The sequence below is a fragment of the Etheostoma cragini genome, chromosome 3 (genome assembly GCF_013103735.1).
Source record: "Etheostoma cragini isolate CJK2018 chromosome 3, CSU_Ecrag_1.0, whole genome shotgun sequence".
Classification (NCBI taxonomy): Eukaryota; Metazoa; Chordata; class Actinopteri; order Perciformes; family Percidae; genus Etheostoma; species Etheostoma cragini.
The window spans coordinates 22,317,279-22,341,159 of NC_048409.1; the positions used below are offsets into that span (position 1 = coordinate 22,317,279).

The 23,881-nt window shown below is 40.3% G+C and overlaps 1 protein-coding gene across 2 annotated transcripts in view; it reads right to left on the reverse strand.

Annotated features, from left to right (window-relative positions):
- The window catches only part of dpf1 (D4, zinc and double PHD fingers family 1), a 42,279-nt gene that overhangs the window by 12,709 nt on the left and 5,689 nt on the right, over nucleotides 1-23,881 (reverse strand). Inside the window, exons 2-8 of one of the 2 annotated variants that reach the window (XM_034868144.1) lie at nucleotides 16,729-16,758; nucleotides 16,097-16,257; nucleotides 14,655-14,666; nucleotides 13,734-13,861; nucleotides 12,485-12,574; nucleotides 11,467-11,545; nucleotides 11,169-11,300 (exon numbers count right to left, since the gene is read on the reverse strand). In XM_034868144.1, coding sequence (XP_034724035.1) covers nucleotides 11,169-11,300; nucleotides 11,467-11,545; nucleotides 12,485-12,574; nucleotides 13,734-13,861; nucleotides 14,655-14,666; nucleotides 16,097-16,257; nucleotides 16,729-16,758 — 632 coding nt within the window. Of the gene's footprint in view, nucleotides 1-11,168; nucleotides 11,301-11,466; nucleotides 11,546-12,484; nucleotides 12,575-13,733; nucleotides 13,862-14,558; nucleotides 14,667-16,096; nucleotides 16,258-16,728; nucleotides 16,759-23,881 lie in introns of both variants that reach the window. The other variant, XM_034868143.1, reaches the window with a different exon arrangement.

A 23,881-nucleotide genomic window follows, 5' to 3' on the forward strand; every position in this document is an offset into this window, starting at 1 on the left:
CCCCCACAACATCTAACCCTACCCCATCCTTCCTCCTTCTCTGCTTATAATTTCTCTCTCTCCCGATCTCATTTTCTCTCCATTCCTCCTCCATGCTGTGCCGTCGTCACCTTGCGTTGTTGTTTCGCTCTCTTCCCTGTTTTTTAATGGAAGTCTCTCTTCTTACTTATATGTTACATTCTTACATTTCTCACTTTCATTTATCATGTTTCATGCATGATTTATGTTCAAGGATTTGAACAAGAACTTTAAAAAAAAAACTTGACTATGATTTCGTTTAACTAGTCAAGATGAAGTTAATCAGGTTTTTAGTGTGTAAGTAAAAACAGAAGTGAAGAAAAAGATAGGTGGGAGCCGAGGAGAATGGACTGCAATGGAAATATGCGACATTACTATAATCCTTTGAAGGAGTCATTTTTATTGGAAGAATACGTGAATATTGGAGATCTGATAAGAAAAACATGTCTCTAAGAGCAAGAAATCTAAGACAAAAACAGATAAACTATAAGAAAGTACAGGACCAAAGAAAATAAGAAGTTGTGAACTGGTGTCTGTATCCTCATCCTGGCATTGTCCCCCATTTTCTCCCTATTATCTCCCTTTCTGTCTACCACTCTACCTCCTCTTCCTCTCTCCCCTCCGTCTCCCTCCCAGACTTTGACCCGGAATCAATACAACAGCCCAACTCTAGCTGGTCGATAATCTCATCCTCTGGCCGGCCACAGTGGAAGTCTCATCAACTTAGTGCCTCCATCCAAAAGGAATAACCTTTGCCACCAAAAACATAGGACTACAAATAGGACTACATAATACCTGTTGACTTTTCTCACTTTTTCTTTCACCTCACGTTTTACCTTTTGTCTGCCAGCTCCTTGATTTGATAGCATATTGCTGTAAAGCATATGGACCAATTGCATGTGATTTGCTTGAATTGATTAAGGTGATTTATTGTTGCCCTATCTTCTACATTTCTTCAGTTATATTCCATTATGTTGTGTAGATACACACATATATACACTCAGCCATCACTGTAACAAAGAAACACAAGTTATCATGGCTACCATCATCACTAAATACTTGATTCAGTCAAGGCTGAGGTTAAGATAGGGATTAACAAGCGACGGTTGAGTGTTTTCACAGTGTATCTGTTCTCTGAAAGCAATAAACACTCTTGTACTGCAGTAGCAGACAGGAGAAGGGGTTGAGGATGAGGAGGAGGTGCATAGGTGGAGGAAGAAGATGCAGGGAAGGATTTCAAGAATGATTGAGGCAAAGGAGGAAAGAGAAAAAGAGAGGAAAGAAGAAGAGGAGGAGGAGGAGGAGGAAGAAGAAGCACAAAGGGGAAGAAGGAAGGGAGAAAAAAAAAAAGTGGCTCCCGTTGTATCGGAGCAGCGGTGTGTGAAAACACACACTCTGCACTCCTGTCGCTTCTCTGCTTAATGAGGAGAGCCTCTCAGGAGTATAGCGCACACGCACACACACACACACACACACACACACAAAAATACACACACACACACACACAAATACACACACAGATGAAAACACCCACAACCACAAATGTACAGTAGCGTGTGCACACACATACACACACTCAAAGATTTACAACCAAGCCTTTGCATAATAACTTTTGCCGTCCAGTCTCTGTCCCATCCCCCACTTGCTCTCTTTAACATGATAAATGAGTCCCTGTAACCCTCGTCCAGCCACACACAGCCCCACACATGCTCACACATAATTACAGTCACAGAAATCGCCCATATTTAACAAGAAACAAAAGGATAAACAAATATAAAAAGCCCATACGTGTCCATTCACACAGACTCAATAGCCCCAATTCTCGAGAAGACATATTCAAGGTTTTTTCTAATGTAGACAAGTAGGCAGAGATGCAGTCAGATGGAAACCGTCAGTCACAGATGAAAAGTCAGTGGCTTCCTTTCTCCCTCTCTCTCTCTCCCACCCTTTTTCTCTTTGCACTTTCATGCGTTCTCATTATTGCTGCAGCTCTTTCTGCCTCTGATTCGATCTCTTCTCTGCGCTTCATTGTGCTTCATCTTTTGACTTCCCTTTCCTTATTGGGTCTCTATCTATGTTTTTTCTTCACTCTGCTTTACTTTTAAAGAGGAAATGGAACTCTTTCCTGCAATCCATCTGTTGTCACACTAATGCCTGCACCGGTGCTGTGCTCTGTTTTTCTTTGTTTTCCCCATTTCTGCTCCTTTTCCATCCCTGCACCCTCCAAACCTACCCCACCTCTCACACGTATAGACACACACACACACACACATACACACACACACACACACCAGAAGTACTACTTTCACTCATGTCCAGTCAGCAGGTTGCGTAACTCTCAACGCTTTGTGGGTCTGGATGCATGCATTTGTGTGTGTGTGTGTGTGTGTTTGTGTGTGTGTGTGTGTGTGTGTGTGTGTGTGTGTGTGTGTGTGTGTGTGTGTGTGTGTGTTCGCAATGTGAGCTTGTGTGCAGGGATGACATTGCAAAGTAAAGAGGACAGAAGCAGTTTTGGTGCATAATAAAACTTGATCTATGGCTGCTTTGCAATTACACTGACCCGCAGAAACAGAAACACACACACACACACACATACACACAGAACCACACAGAAACAGAGTGCGTCAGGCTCTGCAGTCTGCAGATATGTGCACATTTAGCAAATAGACACACATGCCAATACATCACACAAACACACTAACAACCCCATTACTCATGCATTTAAAGAAATCACACATAGACACAAATGCACACAGTCTATACATATGTGTGCCTACTTTGTGCACATGTACTCAAATTTGCTGCATACACTTTAAAAGAGCCACTTAGCCAGGGAAGGCTTGTGTCCCTGTCGATGAAGAGTTAAAATGCAAAAAAATGTATCCTATTTTGTTCCAGGGAGAGAACCGACTGGGAATGTGACTGTGAAATCCGGTTTGAAATGAACCATGTGAACCTCACATGGTCCACTATACTGTGTCAGCCCTGTACACGTTTTAAAAATGACCAGCTAGATTAAAACAAAACAAGAAATGAGAAATTTTACTAAAAAACATTTAAAGTGGAAAGCTACTTCCCATTATTTGTGGCATTTTGGCACTGAAATGGGAAGTTTGCGTTTCTGTAGGTAGTGCAGTTTCCTTTGTGTGTTCAGTAATGGTGGCTGTTGCTGCTTGTGCTAACTACTAATTAGCATTTTAAAACCAGAATTGCAAAATTGATCATTTTGTACACCAGTGAATGACAGTGTATTCTAACAGTTTTGGTGGTGAACCACCATTGTATTGTTTCAAATCACATGTGTATGAAATCATGTATGAATACGGCATCTATGGAGCTGTTGCAATGTTGATTTTTATTCTCTCTTCTCCTCTTTGTTTTTTGTTTTTTTTTACATTAACAGTTACAGTCAGCCACAGTCACACACAACAACCAGACAGACAGAGATGGTTTGTGGGTGAGGTTGTATTTGGAGTGGGAGGGGGGTAGGTGTGGGAGCTTATCCAAATGTGGCCTAGACAACTGAGCAGCACAAAACAACCAGCCGGCAAGGCAAGCCACAGCACCACATGTTAAGACAGAATACCAAATGAAGCAGACTTCGATATTACCCTGCCTTCACCACTCCAACTGTCTGGGGGAATCTATATGATGAATCATGATGGTGTTTTTTTGCATAACTCTCTGCTTTTCAGTCTGCTTCTGTCTTTGTCTTCTTTCTCTCTCTCCTCCTATTCTTTATGTTATTCTTAATGAACTCTGTGCGCCTACCACTCCCTCTCTCTCTCTCTCTCTCTCTCCTATACTTCAACTACTTTTGTTCTTCTCTCTTTCTGTCTCCTCTTTTCCTCCCCTTTTCTATTGTCTCCGTACCTCTCCTCCCTCCCTTCCCTACCTTCTCTCTCTCTTTTCAATGTACATAACAGTGTACTCTTTAGGAGGGAGCCTTGGTGGTATCTATGGCAACCAGATTGCTAGGCAACAGTCGTTTCTCCCTTCCTTCCTGTGCTGTGCAGCAGCGGCAAGAATCAACAAATCAAAAGCTGAGGAGGAATGCCGGTATTCATGAAAAGTTCAGAAGATTTCAGGAAAACATTGCATGTTCTCTGTTTCCACATGTACCGTCTTAACATGGAGAAATATTGAATACATTAACATAAAATCAATCTGTGTTTGCACTGGAAGACAGTAAATTAAAAGATTAAGCCTGAAAAATACAATTTAAAAAAAACATTATGTTATTTTTCTTTGAATGTTAAACACAAACCCAGTTGTTCTGTTGTTTCTGTGCACATGCACACACAGACATATAATGGTGGCAAACATATACTCATTAACATACAATATACCTTTTTGCACACACCACTGGAGCCTATTGGAAAGAAGTTTAAAAGACAGTAAACAAAGGCATATTAGGCAATTTGGCAAGCTTTGTCATTCTCTGCTCTTCAAAATCAATTTTTGTATAACTCTGAATTTGGTGGTTTGTTTTGGTGGCGAAGCATTAGATGCAGAGACTTAACAGCTTTCAATACCCATTGAACTGACAAAAACTAGTCCCAGTAATGAAACACAACGGTATCTGCCCAGTGACAGGGCTATAAATGGCAATGTAATAGCAAAAGCAAGAAACACAAGAGCTGGAATCTTACCACACTTCAAATCAAGAGAAAGACAATTAGATATAGAAAGAGAGAGAAAAAAAACAACAAAAAACAGTGGTGCTCATATGGTGTGACAATACACACAGAGTGGGGAGTGGCAATTTAAGGTTCCTCGCGTTTTATATATTTATCAGTTAGTTAGTTAGTTAGTTGAATAAAATTAGTCCATCATTCCTCTGTTTGCAGACAGCGGGAGGAGGACAGTGAGGCCATTTTGAGACACAAGGCCAAAAAACTGGAAAGGGAAAAATACACAACAACCAACAATGGTGAGTAAGAACAGAGGGAAGCTGACCTTCAAAGGGCTCAATTACATGTCACACACACTCAAAGTTGGGCATGACTGCCCATACTGCGCTTTCACACAGCTCAGTGGCACACAGAAGCACAAACAGACACACACCGCTAAATAAATGCACATGCATGTGTGTGTGTGTGTGTGTGTGTGTGTATGTGTCTTTGTGTGTGTGTGTGTGTGTGTGTGTGTGTTTGTGTGTGTGTGTGTTGTGTGCATTTTTAAGCACACACATTCAAGCACACACACTTAAAGCGTCCCTGCTGCTCAACACCGTAGGACCGTCTGTCCATCCAGATAAAGTGGCTTCTGAATCTCAGTTCTGATTTGAGAGGGGGGATTTAATGACAACTATTCCTTTCTCTCTCCCTCTCCCTCTCCCTCTCCCTCTCCCCTCCCTTCCCCTCTGTATCTCTCTCTGTCCCTTTTCCTCTGTGTCTCTCACTCTCTCTCATTCATTCACAGTTGCTATCTGTCTGTGTCCTTCTTGCAATTTATTTGTCTTGTTCCTGTTATTTTGCTCCATTTCACTACCCCTTTCTCATTTACCTCTCATTCTCTCTCTCAATTTCTCTCTCTCTCTCTCTCTCTTTTTCTCCACCAACAAAACCAATTTTCAGGTGGACACTGCAGGGCCGACCTCTAAAGTAAACATCCCCCTTATTCATCCACATCTCCTCCTCCTCATCTTCTTCTTCATGTTACCCCACCCCTCCCACAATCATAGCAATGCCAAAGGAGCCCCCAACACACCTCCAACCTTTTGTTTGAAGGAAAAAAAGTAGAAGAAGACTAAAAACAAAAACAAATACTACAGTCATGAATTTTAATGGGACTGCTCATTTTCAGTAAATCTATCAGGTGCAATGCAGACATATGGGGAGATTTAGTGGTGGTGGTATATTCTGGTGGTGATGATCAGTGGGAGTGTAGACACAAAACAAAGAAATACATTTCAAGGAAGCCCAAAGCTGGATACTGGATGAAGCAGAACAGGAGAGAATAGAAAATGAGAAGCAGATAGGGATGGGAGCGGAGAGGGGGGTTAAGTGAGGATGAAATGCCAAAGAAGAAGAAAGTGGTGAAAGATGGACGGGGAGAAAGAAAGGGAATAATCTCTAATTTATCAGACTGATTGAAAAAACAGGGAGAGAGGATGGAGCTGGATGAGATTCAGAAAATACAGAAAAAGACACACACACGCATTTGCCATAGAAGTAGCATGAATATACATACTATGGCGTCTAGACGGCTTTTTGAGCCAGAATGCACCATAAATTATGCATACTGGGTTGTTCTAATTCGGGGGAGCTGTGTTAATATTATTACATATGTGGCACTATACCGAAGGGTGGAGGGTGGTGCAGTCTCTGCCATGACACTCAGCAAATTGGGCATAGCACACACACACAAATACATGCATGCACACTCACACATATGAACACACTCACAGAGCCTTGCAAATGATGTACACACCAAGCCAAAAGGCTAAGCTTCCTTTTTCATTTCAGCAGAGAAGATTGCATTTTCTGAGGATGTGTGTGTGTGAATGTGTGTGTGTGTGTGTGTGTGTGTGTGTGTGTGTGTGTGTGTGTATGTGTGTATGTGTGTGTGTGTGTGTGTGTGTGTGTGTGTGTGTGTGTGTGTGTGTCTGCGTGTGATTACTGACTGTTTAGGAGGGAGTGATGGGGGATATTAAACGATTCAAATGCTGTCTCTCCTCCACTGAAGAGACCTAAGACTGCAACATGGCCACACACAAATACACACACATATACACACACACAAACACACACACACACAAGTAAACACACAAATACAGGGCCAGTCTGTTCTGTCAGACAGGCCAATTTAAAACACACACTGCCAATTAACTTAGAAGCAGTATAGTTTTAGTGTGGACATGGTAGTGCAGCACACATAATATGGATATGTACAACATGTTTTGTGTGTTTATCTGTGTTTTATGCTAAGCAAATTGCTTGTTTTAAGACCAGGAGGAACAAAGAAAGTGGAGGAATCACTACGCTTTCTTTTCAAATGTCCACAGCTATTTCTCTTGTTATTTTGTTAGTGTGAATAACTATAGCCATTTTACTAACGATTACTGACCAAAACACGATCTCCTGCAGGATAAATGCATATCATTGTCCCTAAAATGAGTGCTTAAAAAGGAACAAAAGACACAGACAGAAGATAACACCAAACAAAAAACGCACACTGATAGAAAACTGGCCCTGTGGGGGAAACTAAATAGCCACAAGAAACAAAGACTAGCAATTTGGTTAGTGTGGATGCTGCAGCTGACAGGAGGGGAAGTTTGAGGTCTGATTTATGACCCGTTCATAGAAACCAAAAAATGTGCTTTTGTTGTTCCTTGGCACTCTTACGGTACCCTTGATACATTTATGCAATCTTGGGATGCCTAACCACAGTACTGTTATGTATGCAGCACACTGCCATTCAATACTTTTTACTGCACATCTGATTTTGAACAATCGTGCTCTACTGCTCAAACTTACAGCTTCAGGAAGCCTGCCAAAACTCATTAACTCCAACTTCCTAAAGTTCATCTTATTAAATATAAGTCAAAAGGGAATGATGCAACCAATATTCAGAGAGAGTAAATGTCCCTTAGCCAGATGAGACATTTTTCATGATGGACAACTTGTCCAACGCAGGTGTAAGAAATTAACATTTAGTGGCCACATTCCATTAAACTATTCAATGTGATGCCAAGACATGGTTGAAATATGCTGGCTTATTGGAGCACCAACATGGAATCAAGCCTTCATCAATCAACAAAAATGTGTAACTTCTTTAAAAAATTAAGCATGCAGATTGTGTTCTTTCTTCATATTCAAGACCACTTTCATTTACCTTGTGGGGCCTAATTGCCAGAGAATGTTGTTATTGGATGATTACATTTAATGACAATGACCAATGCAAACATACTATGTTAAAAGAAAATTTGGGAGCGTTTTCCACTAATGATGACTTAATATAGGCCTAAAAGGGTCATTTTAATTTTCTGGGTCTTTTATTTCCATGCCAAAAACACATTTCTTACAGTGTCCTGGCTGTGGGTCTCATCTGCCATTAATGTGTGGCAGGTGCACTGCGCACGCAGAAATTGTTGTTTCACTTTTTTTAAATATGTTCATGGAAAGTACGTGCTTCATATGAATTTTAGAGCAAATTAAAGAGATATAAACTAGAAGGGCATTTGAAGAGTACAGATCTTCGCCAAAGCCATGCCCTATCTAGCAGTGATAACAGAAGTGAAAAATAATTTCTGTAGCCACCCCTTGATTTAGATCCCCTCCACAATGCAATGGGTTGTTCTTGTAAAATCGGGCCAGGAAGTTTTAATAATCCTGCTGACAAACAAGCCAACAATCAACCGAACCAAAAAAACAACTTCCTTGGCTGCGGTAATAAAGTAGTTCAACCCTTATAAGCAACCTATTTTTAAAGAAATTAACGGCATTCAGAATACCACAAATTGAAACTATAATAGTAACAAATACACTCATATATTATGTTACTCATATATTTTATTATAAAAATGTAATCCTGAAACTTTCATTAAGTACATTATTGTACTGTTCAGGTTAAGCAACAAAAACAACCAGTTATGGTTAAAGTTATAGCTAATAAAAACTAACTCTTAGAACTTAGAACTCTTTCATGAAAGTCGAAAATGCTACACCACAACCTTCATAGCATTACTTTCTGCTTTACCTCATATAAGGCACACTACACCAGGCATTGGAATTGAAGGTTGACACTGTATGTAAACCATGAGGTATGGAAGTGTTCATTTGAAGGCTGATGAGGGGGCGAGCAATTTCCCTTGTTAGCAAAATGAACAAAATGCATGCCCCTTGTTAATTTGCCATTCCCTGGCTCCATTCCCTAGTAGCAGACAGAGTACAGGGTGCAAGTTAGAACATGTGTGGGGGCCCTCCATGGCTCAGAAATATTAGTAATCTAACTCTGCTGTGTATTGATAAATCCATGGCACTGTCTCTGGTGCTGAAGTAGCAGATAGATTTGTAATTGCAATATATCTGATAGTTAACCTATATAGCTGGGGGGGTATTAAAAATATAGAAAGACAAGTGTTGTTAATGGGGTCGTTTGCTGGTAACGGATGTACAAAAAAAATCGTCCCACCTGTTAGAAATGAACAAATCGTCTTATGTTTACATGTATACATCTGAAATATAAATGTGGAGTCTGGTAATTTCCCAGTGTGAATGTTTTTTCACTGATAGTTATTTAGAGCTGTTGAGTGTGAGATCATTGAAATAATATACCATGCTAACATTTTCTAATTAAACACAAAACACAATGTACTGCTGAGTCTGAGTGGAATGTCATTTGTTTTGTCTGTATTTGGTCATGAAACAAAGTACTGTACAAAATGTCATGGTCCATCCATCCATCTTCATCTGCTTATCTGGTAACAGGTGGCGGTGCAGCAGCTCCAGTAGGGACCCCAAACTTCCCTTTCCACCAGCTCCGACTGGGGGATCCTGAGGCGTTTCCAGGCCAGGTTGGAGATATAATCCCAACCTTCCCTGAGGCCTCCTCCCAACTGGACATGCCTGGAACACCTCCCTAGGGAGGTGCCCAGGTTACGGTAAACCATTCAAAAGTTCTTAAGATATCTCAGTCCAACTATGAGACCAATATTGCAATTTAAATATATAATATATGCTAGCGTTGCTTAAATTACTTGTTTTTATCTTTGTCCTGGCATTTTTGCATCAAAATGCATACCTAAAACCTACCTGTCAACAATACCCGTTGAAAGGTACAAACTGTAAAATAGTGGTTCAAATATAATGTAGGGTGTGATGGTAATTTACCAGAGTGTTTGACTGGTGTTTGCTCACTGACAATTTCTTAAGAGCTGATGAGTGTTGATTGAAGAGCTGTTTGTTGAACAAAGCAGCTGTTGAAACTATCTAAACTGTTATATTAAGTCATGGCTGATAGAAACACCAGAATGGTGTTCACCTTTACATTTTCAGAGTAAGAGAAATGCTGAACATTTTTGCTGTAATGTGAAGTGAGTACTTCAGTATGCTTGTCATCACTTGTCTTACTGCATGTGAATAGTAATCTCATTTTTTTCCTATGCATTATCATCAAGGCTAAGATCTACATGATTCTCTGTGCTTGAGGGCGGCTGATTCTGCATTCTAACTGACTGTCAGACCTTTAACACTAGAGGTCTGACAGTGAATTTTGCCACGGGCTACAGAGGCCCAGACAGTGAAAGGTACATTGTTACATTGTACAGGCTACATTGTAAAAAAAAAAAAAAAAAAAAAAAAGAAGCTAAAATTACCCTTGGCCCTGGTGATGGTCTAGTGGGGAAGGGCGCTGACTGACAACCAAAATTACCCTTGGGCTGAGTTAGCCTCGGGGCAATCATGGAAATATCCAGGTGTCCTGTGGAACCTTAAATACACTTGGAGTCACATATTCTGGCTATTGACACGGAACAACAGGCAGAAGTGTGACAATCAGCCTCCAAAAATGTAAAAACCCTTTCAACGCCGGAGACGCACATATGATGCAGGTCTACTCAATGAATGTTTGAGCTGTTGGTCCCCGTTCATAGTAAGGTTAATCCTTGTTGTCACTGTTTCTACAGAAGCGCCCATCTGCAACTGTAGCTGCATACACACGTTTCTGGAAAACAATAGAAATACCCAGAATTGCCCGATGCCACTATCTATAAAGTTTACTCCACTTTCACACAGTCATTTAGAGACTTTTAGCCTGTTCACACAAACTCACTCAGACTTTTGTTTAACCCAGGTTGAGTTGTGTCAAGAAGTCGGATGATTCGTGGCGACCCATTTTGATGAACCTCAAACACAGTTTTAACCTGTATCACTGCGTCAGTCTGAAAAGCAAATTAGTGAGAGCTGAGGAAGTCAGCCAAACTCAGTACTCCACTGGGATATATCTTATCCTTCACCCACACAAGTGTACACTTTGGATTTGGCTCAGTCAGCACTGTAACTATCGATAATGCTGAAAGAGGACAACTAAGACAATCATTTTTTTTTAAGATTTGTTGAATTACCCTGAAACTTCTAAAACCAGAACTGACCAGAATCATGGACAACTAAACATTTATACGGTTAATATTCATGCAGCAGACTCACGCTTATGGTTGTTCTTGCGCTGGAAGGGTAGTGTGTGTCGCTCCGAGTCTTCTTCTCCTTCTTCATCTGCCAGGTGTGTGTGAGTGTAATGGTAACTCAGCCCCGGGCGGTTCTTATAGCGCTTTCCACAGACTGTAACACACACACACACACACACACACGCACGCACACACACACACACACACACACACACACACACATACACATACAATGTGTGTATAAAACTAGTTTTCTTCATGTGTAAGTTTAGGATAAAAGAGGAAGGAGAAACAGGGTTTCAAAAATGTTTGACGCTCACTGTCACAGACGTAAGGCTTGTCTCTGTCTTCAATAGCAGCTGGCTCTTGTCTCTTTCTCATGCCCCCGACACCGTAGGCCTGCAGAGTCCAAACACGCGTTTGCACACACACACAAACACACACACACACACTTGTGAAAACTCAGACAGCCACATGCAAAACTACATATTACATAAGATGCAAACAAAAAGTTTGAACTTTCACACATCCTGTACATAATAAAGAGTGCACACTCCTCACTTGTGTTTTAGACTGTCTAAACACACACATATACACACACACACACACACACACACACACACACACTCACATGTTTGCATTCTAATCATCTGCTCTCAGTGTAAAGCTCCACTTCCAGCGGGAGGGAGCTGATGACACCTAGCAGGGGAGCAACTGCTCCAATTAGCAACCCTGGTGTCTGTGTGAGCATGTGTATGTGATGATTTTCAGAATACATTGTTAACACTTGATTATCTTCCCATAAGACGCCCAAAAAGACTGGAAAAAAACCTCTCTGATCTAATCAAAGTTGTAAAAAAAAAAAGGTTGTCCCAGCATGATTTAAATCTCTGGAACCATTTGCATTTATTCTCCGTAATGTTAGATGACATTTTATAGACTCAGGATAGGAATAAGTCAAACTAACTAAATGAAATACAATAAATGATATTTATAATAATCTCAGACTGGGAATTAGAAGAAGTGCCATTTCTGTAGATGCAATTAGACTGCTAAAATTTCTTTATGTATTCATTGGTGTAAACTCTTTAGTTTAATACTTGTATTATTAATTTGACACCAGCAGGAATGACTTATGGGCTGTAATTTTATACTATAGTGGAATCATCAGAACTTTTTATTGCTCTGTGTTTGACAGGCAGGATAATAAGCTTCCAATTCACAGTTTGTAGACTTGCTTCCCTTTCACTTTGACACACTTACTTTGTGGCTTGTTAGTTCAGTACAAAATGACCAGGGAAAAAAGAGATGATTCATGAAATGTCATTGATGTCTTACCCGTGCTTTGGTACGGTTCTTGCGCTTTGGTACGTCTTCCTCCATCTCGTCCACCTCCAGCTCATGAGGGAAATCCCCGACCAGCAGCTTCTACGGATGAGACAGAGAGAGAAACAGAGATGGAGGTTAGGCTAGTAAGTTTCCTTTCCTTACTTTTTACTCTCTTTTCTTTCCTCTTCCCCTCAACAATCTCAGTCTCTACTTTTGCCCTGCTCCGTATGGACCCATGGGTGGTCATGAAATTGCTACATCATCCTGCTGGTTTTGCGATTATTCACATAATTCCAGTGCAGGAAACAACTGAGCAGAACCACTACCATTACATATAACCAAATGTGTCGACATTTCATTGCAATGAACGATTCAGTTTAAGACTTCCTCAAATAAAGGGGTATACCCTGCAAGTTATTATTGTGCTTCTTTATATTAGGGGATTCGCAAGGGGTAGATTAAGAATAATAATCACGCAGCAGAGGCAAAGATATCCTAATTCTTAGTCCCTGATAGGTCAAGATTCAAAACATGGGCGCTTTCATTTCTCATAATACATGACATTCTGATCTCTAACAGTGAGTCATACAAATCTGACAAAGATAAGCAGTAAGGGAAGAGTTAAGTGTGCACCTGGACCTATGATAAAGTAACGCCTGGCCTGGTGAGTCCCGATCTGGGCTGGAGTCAGGGGAAATCCTGGATTATAGGCCCTAAACACTTCTCTTTGGCCTCTTTAGGGCCATTGTGAGGGACATTCACTCAACTGCTGATTGATTAGCTGTTCATCTGAGTTTGAGAGCAACTGCCTCAAGCTGGTGAAATACTCCACCAAGATAGGCATGAAGTTTTTGCTTGGAAGTTACAATACTGAGTGAAACATGCTGTAGATGATGACAAAGAGCAAGAGGTGGATCAACATCCCTCAAAATAATTGTCAATTGTCAAAATAACATTGGCCTGTAGGACATGTGAGCGGAATCCCGGTAAAACACCCAGAATGACTGCAGGGCAATCCTACACAATAACAAGCACACACACACACAAACTCTGTGCCAGGAGGGAGTTGTCAGAGCCGCGGGAGCCTGTGTCACCGCCAAAACACACACTCCAAGAGAGACAAAGGCAGAGACTGACAAAGAAACACAAACACAGAGGGCAATACAGACAGATGAAAAGAGACAGACAGCATGACATAGAACAAGACAAAGAGAACAACTAAGTACAGAAGAGAGAGAAAGAGAAACAAGAGTCTCACCTGACACTCGCTCATTGGCTCTTCCTCCTTGGTTTCTACCTTCTTGTCCAGGGTTTCCCCAGCGAGCAGCGATTCCAACACAGGACCATCTGGAATACCCCCCTCCTTCTTTAGAGAAGCCTCGTAGTCTAGAGAATGAGACAATTACCATCAGAAAACAGCAGAGATTTCACATTCATGCTGACATGCACAGTTGAGCTGGTAGTGCCCAGAAAAAACGAGATTTCACAAGGACTTCAGCTTCAGCAGTACAAACGTTGAAGTGGTCTTCTGCAATTTGTCTAAAATATCACACAATTGTGGATTGCATGTGGGAAGTGTCCACAAGTTTTCTACAGATGTTTTCTCTTCACATAACTACTTGCTGTATAATGTCAGTGAATGAGCAACATATTTGAATTTATTTTGAGTTTAACTAAGAACTATGAATATATACATAAAACTTTTTGTGATACTAATACAAAGCTCACAAAAGACACACAGCCATTAGCCATTAAGTGTTATTTTTAAGGTAGAAAAAAGTGGAGGTGCGATATTTTCTGACCTCTAGAATTTAGAGGAGCAAGATTCATCTTAACCCTACCTCGCTAGTGGGCCATGTATTACAAAAGCACGCTAAGCAGCCAAACGTTTCTCAATTCACAGAACTTCGTTTTAAATTCCTAATTTTCAATAGCCACAAATTGTTGAATTTCAGGGAATTAGAATAAGAGCTGTGCAAGCAAATACAGAAAACACAGCACTTTAAAATTTAGCAATATGCACGCAGTTGATACACAGCTCTCACAATTCCATAAATGGGAAAAGTTATTGCTCCTTATTTACCGATCTTAAACTCAATTGGTACAAGCCGTGGGTCCTCCAGGATGTTTAGCCGTCTTTTCTTGCGCCAGCAGCGAGCAGGATATGTGTACAACTGACCTGGAGCATGACCTGAAACACAGAGAATACACAGCTCGGTTACAGGACACAATGCCATGGTTCATACATGAACAAAAACTGGATTGGATAAATTAATGTCTACATAGATACATATGTCTACATGTAGGCACAGCAGTGCAGTTTGAGCTAAATGCACATTTACATTTATGTTAACTGTACAGATGATAGGAATGACATTCATTTTTTCAGGTATTTTCAAATATTTGATGACCAACCAATTTCATCGAAATTCATCCAATAGATTGACTCTGAACCACTAATGTCAACCTGCAGGTGGCGCCATAGGAAGAGTCAGAATTTCATCCACTGGGGACCACGAATGTCTGAACAAAATGTTGTCATAATCCATCTAAGTCTAAACAGTAGCATGGCTAAGAATATAAATGGCTGTGGCGTACAAGTTTCCAAACCAAAAATGTTGTATTATTTATTTATATGTGCTTTAAATGTAAACTACTTTATGTTTGTTGTGTAAAATAATCAGCCATTAAACCATGAACTGAATAGAAATGAACCTTACATTTTAAACACATACAGAATGTTAACATCTTTCAATTTAATTCTTTACTATTATATACAAATCAAGTTATGACAAAAATTAACAAGCAAACAAAAGAATTGTACTCGCAGACACCAGGCAAAGCCCACAAACTGAAATCATCATTCAGTGCACACACACACACACACACACACACACACACACACACACACACACACACACACACACACACACACACACACACACACACACACACACACACACACACACACACACACACATACACAAACACAAAAACACACACACACACCAAGTGCATTCTCCCTGGAATAGTTGGTGCCAGCGGCGTATCATTGCCTACAGGGGTGTCTGATTCACTGCCAAAGTACACTGATGTTACAGAGAAAGAGAAAGCGATGAGAAAACACCCATTGGGGAAAGTATGAAAAAAGTTTAGGTGTAAAAGGTATCAGGCCTGGAAAAGAAGCAGAGGAAATGAGAGAGAGGGTGGTGGAAAGAAAATAAGACAGAAACAAGCAGGGCAGAGGAAGGAAGGAAGCTGCGGGACAAATGACGGGAAAAAAATCATTTGTGTGGCACAACAAGTGGTAAACAATGCACACACTGACACAGAAGAGTGCTCTAAAGAGCTGGTCAAGCTTTAGCATACTGTGGCCAGGTTAGTTCAGTTGGTGGAGGGGGTGCACATATATGGAGGTTTAGTCCTTGTTGCAGTGGCTGTGGGTTCAACTCTGACCTGTGGCCATATGCTGCATGTCATTACCCCTCTTCATCTGTCCTGTGGAAATAAACTAAAAGCGCCCCAGAAATTATCTTTAAAAAAAGCTTTAGCAAGCTGCTTGCCACTTTATTCTGACTAGGTATCAACACACACAAACCTCACATACAGAGAGACACACACCTGGTCCACGGTGGTTCTTCTCCATCCAGATGTAGCAGTTGCTCTGGGCCACACCGGTTTGGGAGTCAAGGAAGGGGAGACGCATGGAGCGCTCGGCACACAGACGGGCATTGTAGCTGCGACAGTGTTCAATGGCCTCCTTATAGAACTCCTCACCAAGACTGAGAGAGAACAGAGAGTTGAGGAAGAGGTGGGAGAATAGAAAGAAGGAGGGTGTCAGGGGGTCAAAGGACGAAGATGAAGTACAGTCCAACATTAGTAAGGGAAAAGGATGCCAAATCCCCAGCATGGTCTTGTGTGTGTTCAATCAAAAGAGGGACTGGTTTCATGGAATGGTGTGTGTGTGTGTTTGTGTGTGTGTGTGTGTGTGTGTGTGTGTGTGTGTGTGTGTGTGTGTAGGTGCAGTCCTATTAACCTGGGTCACAGCAGATGAGCTTGTAACTACACACTGTAAAAACCACACACAGTCACACACATGCAGTACAGTAACACATTTTTCAATGTGAGGACAATGTAAGCACTGTATCTTCTCACTTGTACAAGTGTGAGTTTGATTAATATTCAGCGTAACATTCTTCTCTTTGGTCCTCCCTCCCTGCCTCTTCCCTCCCATTCCTCATCCCCCATCTTACCTGTTCTTGATGACTGCACCTCCAGATTGCCTGTAGGGAGAAGAGGAAGAAAAAAAGACAAAAGATGTGTGGTGAGTCACTCCTACACTCCACATTCCCTCCCTCTCCACTTCTCAGTCTTTTACAAAATCTTTCCTGCACTCTCTGGGTCTTTTTCCCTTTTTTCAGATTTTATTTCGTTGTTGCATGTTTACCGTCACACCGCCCATCTCTAACTACAATTCTTTTTTTGTTAATTCCCATCTTTCTTTCACACTTCTCTCTCTTCTCTGTGTCTCTCTCCTGCTAATCACTCCTCTCTAGTGTCTTCCTGCTGAGTGCAGACAAGGTCACTTTGCTATACAGACGGTAGATACAGGACACAAAAATTCAGCTACACATGCACAAAGCAAAAAGCAGTGCTGGCAAACAGCAACCTGACAAAAACAGTGCAGTGCAGATAATTTAGGCTTGTCAGACTCTTGATGGACAGTAAAAACAAAGGTCAAAATCGAACAACAAAATCAGCGATAATGTCCTTTTTATTCTACACATTGTTCTTCCCTGTCAAAACTTGGTGCCTACATTACCCACAATGCAACTAGCATGCATACCAGGCAGCTAATATAGCCTTGATCCTCTAGCGGCTAGCCACAGTCATAGATATATAAAAAGAACTGGTAAGCTCACTTCTTTCTTGTCCCCCCCCCCCCCCCCCCCCCCCGCCCCAAATTCTTTTCATTTTCAGCTTGTTGTCTTCAGCCCCAACCGATGCTGACTCACGTTAAATCACTTGAGGATGTTTATCAGACTTCACACAGATCCCTCTAGAGCCACAAAATGCTTGTTACAATCTCGAACCCCTATAAACACACTTTGAGTTCCCCGTTAAAAAAGCTGCACCTATCCCCTGATGAAGGCCACACGCCGAAAAACATTAAACCCTAAAGTTGTTGTTAATACTACAAATTTCACTGAAATGTTAGTCTTTTGAAAAAAAAAAGGTATATCTAAAAGAATGTAGCAAACTATGACAGAGAAGAAAGTGTATGGTTTACAATTTCAAAATCACATCAAAACATTTGTATGCATTATGTGCCAAACAATGTAAAGATTGAATTAAATGTTTTGCAATCATTCAAAATTGCAAACTTGTACTGATGTTAAAGTCATGATGCAAGTAATCCAGGAGTTGGATACAATTTCCCCGAAACATGGGGAAGTTTTTTTTTATATGCAAACAGTTTTTTTATGATTGCACACTAGCCCTAACCAGCCCTAACCAGGCTGCTATCTGCCCCACATCTAATCAGTTCCTAATTGGCCCAAGGCTTACATTTTTACATTTTTAACAAATTTGACTGAAATTTGTTTTTTAGTTTTTGAGATATCTGCTAAGTAACAGACCAAAAGCAAACAAAATCACTGGACTGAAAGGTTAATATCCTTAAAATTAATTAAACTATTTTTTTTCAAATAAAGAAAAGGAATTAAGGACTAATTCAACTTTGCCGACGTCAGACCCTGCTGACATTGTTGGAGAGTAACATGTAACATGTAATTTAGAGTGACATGTAGTTTTTACACTGTAAGTTTATGTAACTTTTTAATGTTTCTTAAACTGTAATTTTTAATCTGATGATCATAAATGACCTGTGACAGGAAACAAGACTGACAGAGAAAAGAACTCTATTTTTATATAGTTTTTATTACGTGACAAAATGATTTATGGCAAGTAGACGGTACCACAGAGTACACATTCTGACGGCTCACATTTTTCATTGTAACACCGGAAAAGCCTGTGTTATTGTATCCAGACTGGTAAATGGTAGCAGTAGATTTTATTATTATATAGGTTTCTAATTGTATTCTAATTTTATTTTAGAAGTTTTCTGCTGTAGTTATGGCTGATACTAGGGCAGGGCCATCACAGAAAATAAGAAAATTAAATGAAGAACAACTAAAAGCAAAAAGAGAAAATGAAAGACAATGGGCGAAATTCGAGTCACGAGACAATTACAGGACTGTCCCCAAAATTACCGTCAGGTATGTAATATGTTTATTTCATTCATAAAATAACTTTAGCTTGTGCTATGTGGTTTTACATCAGTAGCCAACATAAAATTACACCCCCCTTCCATTTAGCATGCCACGGAGGTGTTATTCCTTTCAGTCCGTGTTTCTTTCCCTTTGTCACGCTGCACTTGTGTAAAGCATCTGTGGGTTTCATGAAATGCACTATATTAATATAAGTTATTATTAGGTTTGTTGCTACAATAATCTCTTAATGATTTGGATTGTGGCACAGTGACAGTGAGACCTGGTTTAGCTAATGTTATGCTACATCCTAATCAGGCTACGTTACCAAATGCAACACTTCTAATGCAATGATGCATTTGTAACGCATTCTCTTTTTGTAAATTTTTTGCAATTTAATAATTTTGCAATAAAGCACTGGTTTTGTCCAAAGCGGCCGCTAGAAAGTTACATATAGCCACTTTAATTACAAAATAAAGGTAACTGTAATCCGTTACAGGTACTAGGAAAAAAGGTGTAGTTAAATTACATAAATTATAAGTTACCTATGAAAATGTTCATGATTACATTGGGACTTACATCTGATAATGTTCTGTAAAAAGCTAGGCTCTATGTTGAATATTAATTTTGTTGCTTAGCATGTTTTCATGTGCATAATGTTTTCTTTGGCCATTGCAGCTTGATGCTATTGCTTTCAAATGGTTTTCCTGTTTGAATTTGCAGCACCACCCGCCTGACAGTTAAATGGCCTCACAAGCTGACTGACAGTTGTCACTATGGCTACGGATAAATTCTGTTCCAGTGTTGGGAAATATAAAAAAGCATTTCATACAAAAACCTGAGAAGAGTTCAAACGTAAGAATGTTTGGCAGCGATCAATGCTATAGATGTTGAAAATGTCAGGAGACATCTTCAGGTTACCTTCAAGTTAGGTTAGCTCACAGTAACAGCAAGCAATCTTCCATGTGACACACTTAATTTGCATTGAAGAAGTATTTTAGAACCATATCTGCTTGGTGCATAATACTGTGAGATGTATAAATATATTTATTTATTTATTATTTATTTATTTATTTTTGTTGTTGTTTTTGTTAGGATTTTAAATCTGTGACCTTAGAATGATCACATATTAATAACAGCACCTGAAGTCGGACTTTGTGGTGGCTGTTTGTCAAAATAACATTTTTATAATCTTAATTCATGTGATGAAGGATTTTAAAAGGAGTTTGACAGTAGTCAGTGTTGATTACTGCTGTAAGGTTAATGTTTCCAGGTCTAAACATTTGAATTTGGTTAACAGTTTAAACAAATAAATTAGAAATTTAGAGAAGTAATCAAAAAGTGATTAAATGTAATAACTTGCATTACGTTGATAAAGTAATTCAAATTCAAAATACATTACAAGTGAGAGTTTGCAAACTCGTCTGTTTGTGACAAAAAATCAAGTTTAACCTTGGTAGTCCCTAGAGAAAATAAATAAATTGGTAATTTTCTTCGGGAAGATTGGGATCCAAATTGAAACGTAAGCAACCAAAATTGCAGAATGTTTGAACATTGTGGCAAATTGGTTGTTTACTTTGACTTAAAAAGTGCCAGGTTTATTTCTATCAAAATGTAAATAGTGTCAAAAAACCGTTAGCTGACATTAGCTGGGGGGGGGGGGGGTAACACTTTTGCAAGGCACTGTATCCATGTCACATTCTCATCAGGGGATGAGCCCCGCTAAAAGTCTGATCCTAAAATCACCCCTGGTAACGTATTGCATTTTTAAACTAAACTTCCCAGCATTGCTGATGGTCTGACAAAACCTGAATCTTCAAAACCTCCAAAACCAGTTCTGCAACCTTGTGGGCCATTGCAGGATGTGTGACATTTAAAGGATGTGATCGAGGTGTCAATATGTGAAGCATGCTATGCTCATGTCAAAAAATGAGTTTCTGTGCAGCTCAGCACCTGCATTTGACTGGGCGTACCTACTTATTGCATATAAATATTCATAAGAAAGGGGATTAAACAATCACACACACTGACAGGTACTCAATGTAAAAAAATGTAAAATTAAAATTAAAAACACACAGGTCCAGAAAGCCTTACATATTGCTTTTGTAAATATTAAGAGGAAATTTGGAGTTGGGCTCTACTAGTAACCAAACTGAAATACCAGAGAGAAGAGGAAAAACGACACCATTCAAAATATTAAGCAGCTCACTGCTGCCCCCCCCCCCCCCCCATTCCCCTCCTCACTCAGTACTCCTTTCACTTCAAACCTGTTCTCTTCCATCCCTCCATCACCTCCATCCCTCTCTCCTCCTCTGCCTTCAGAGGAGAATAAGCCGGTCCCCTCTCGATAATAAGTTGACAGCTGTAGAAAATGGCTTCTTTCAATTTGGGTGCTCCCAATCTCATTATATTGTGATAGGAGAGCTGCATGACTGTTTGCCTGTTTGGAGGCTCATACGGGAGAAGAGCTGAGGCACTCGAAGTGGAGCCTGAGAGGGAGTTATGCAGTTAAAAGTTGGGAGAAGACACTTGAAAAAAGAGAGAAGGCAAGCAGAGGAGAGAAAATGAGAAAGAGGAAAGTGACATTCACTGAGGGAGTAGAAAACATGCAGGGAGGGAAGGGGTGAGAAGAGAAAAGGGACAAAAAGTAAGACTGAGAGGATGGACAAAGAGAGAACAAAGTAGAGCGTTCTGCAGTAACAGAGCAGGATGACCTGTAAAAAGACGTGGCTCACTGATAACGCGTCTTTTTTTTAGCTCTCTGTCATTTAAAAAAGGGCCGCAGGCACATTTTTCCCTTAATTCAGCTGCAAATAGCCACCAGAGAAAATCGGACTCTCAACATCAATTTGTAAAATCAAAATATTTAGCTCTTAGATTTGATTCAAAAATTGAAGTGAGGGATTGGCATCAGCGGAAAGAGCGTGATCAGCAAACATTCCCTCAAATGCTGTCTCTCATTGTGCTGGCCAGCTTGCTAAGTAGAATAGTAAGAACTGAATAAAACAAAGAAACAAAACTATTCTTAATGCAGCACCATGTTACTCTTTATCTGGCCGTGTAGAACCCAGAAAGTGCTTTCTGAGTTTTACAGAGTTCATCATTAGCCAAAAAGTAAAAATTAAAGCATTACCTAAATGCTGGTGAATTGCACATGTGGCAGCATAGCTCTTGATACCCCTAGCATGTATGTACAGAAAATATTAAGGTACAGCCAAGAGTTAGCTTAACTTAGCAGAAAGTCTCAAAACACAGGGACACAGCTACCCTAGCTTTGTCCAAAGGTAGGTAGTCAAGATAATCAGCCTACCAACACTTCTAAAGTTCAGTTATAAACATGCTATGTATTGTATTGTGTTTAATCCGTACTTTCCCCCTGCTCTCAGTCCTTGTCCTAAACTAAGCTAACTCTAAGTCTAGCTGTAAATTCATATTAACCATACATATACTGTATATGAATATACAAAACTATCTAAATATCCTATTTAGTCTATCAGCAAGAAAGTCAACAAGTGCATTTTCAAAAGTCTCGACCTATTTCTTTAATGTAGACAAAGAAGAAAGGCGCACAGAGGATTTTCCTCCATATGGAGAGGGAAACTCCCACAGCTGCACCACCCTGGCCTTTGGCCACTGTGGTCCCGCCAACAAAGCAGTTCCTGAGAAGACAGACCACAAGAAGAGGCTTCGAGAAACCAAACTGCCCATCATCAAATCACACAGCCAATGAAGAAAAGCAAAAACCTGCACCTAGATACATATACTGTGGGTATCTGCCTTATTGTGCATGAATACTTCCAATCGTTTTTATTTTGGTAATATCCTAAACATCTATTTCAGGGTATTTTACACTAATGGATGCACACAGACTCCCAAGCGCAGGGAGAAAGTGCCAACTCTCCGACAATCTGGAACTGACTACCTGAAAAGTCCAGACAGACATGATGGAAGTAACAATCACTCAGGCCTGCACTGTGCAAGGGCACAAAAAACAACACTAAAGACACCTGTACACATGCATACATGTGCACCCACACACACACACACAGACACACACACCCCACACACAGCAACACATTAATACAAATACATGTACATGTAGTTAAAGTTGAAAAAAAGGACATGCTCAAATATGTGTGCACAACCGCAACAATCGCAAACAGAAATATAACAGAGGTACATGCACACACAATATCAACAATATTATGAACTTCAAACAACAGACATACATTATGTAAGCTATGTAAGACATGTAAGATATATGACTGTCTGGAGCATGTGGTGTGTGTGTGTGTGTGTGTGTGTGTGTGTGTGTGTGCCTCACCACTAAACAAACACTAGGGAGAGAGAGACCTCCATGAAAACACTGAAGAAACTGGTAACACTGAGAGCAAACAAACTTGTGCTCCTGACAGTACACACACAGCCTTCCTTAAAAGCACAGCCACCCCACCATGCCCACCCTGGGTATACTCTGGGTGATCCCTGAAGTCCCAAGGAGCAGAAGCAGTCCACTTCAGCACATACTGAGTCAAGTGTTGCACACACACACACACACACACACACACACACACACTCACACTCACACACTCTGCTGGCAGCATTCTGTGGTTATTGTGCAATTAACCACACCAATTAGTTAGTTCCCCAACCAATAGAGAAACAGAGGGCTCCCCCTAGAGGTGAAATCATATATTGGAAAAGCCGATAAGAAATATGAGGAAATCATGAAAATGGGTCCACAATTACAAAAAACGTCAATGCCAACAAAGGATTTCATCTCCATGGTGATTTCCAACTGGGTGAAATGAGGTGATTAAACTGTGAGGAAATGAAGTAGTTCACATGTAAATGGCTTCATGAGGTTTAAGGGCAGATTGTATGGGAGTCATTTGCACTTTAGATCTGTTAGCAGAAGCTTCCGAGACTATGGCTGTTGTCTGTGTGTTTGTATGTACAGTATATGTGTGTGTGTGTGTGTGTACGGGTTTGTTTTAAGCCGTAAAACCAATTTCCTACATACTCAAGTCAGTACACCTGGTCCACACACCTGTCTCATCCACAATTGTCCATCTGTGGTGTTACTCACAAAGACACACACATACATACAGTGTAGAAACACACTCTCACACACACA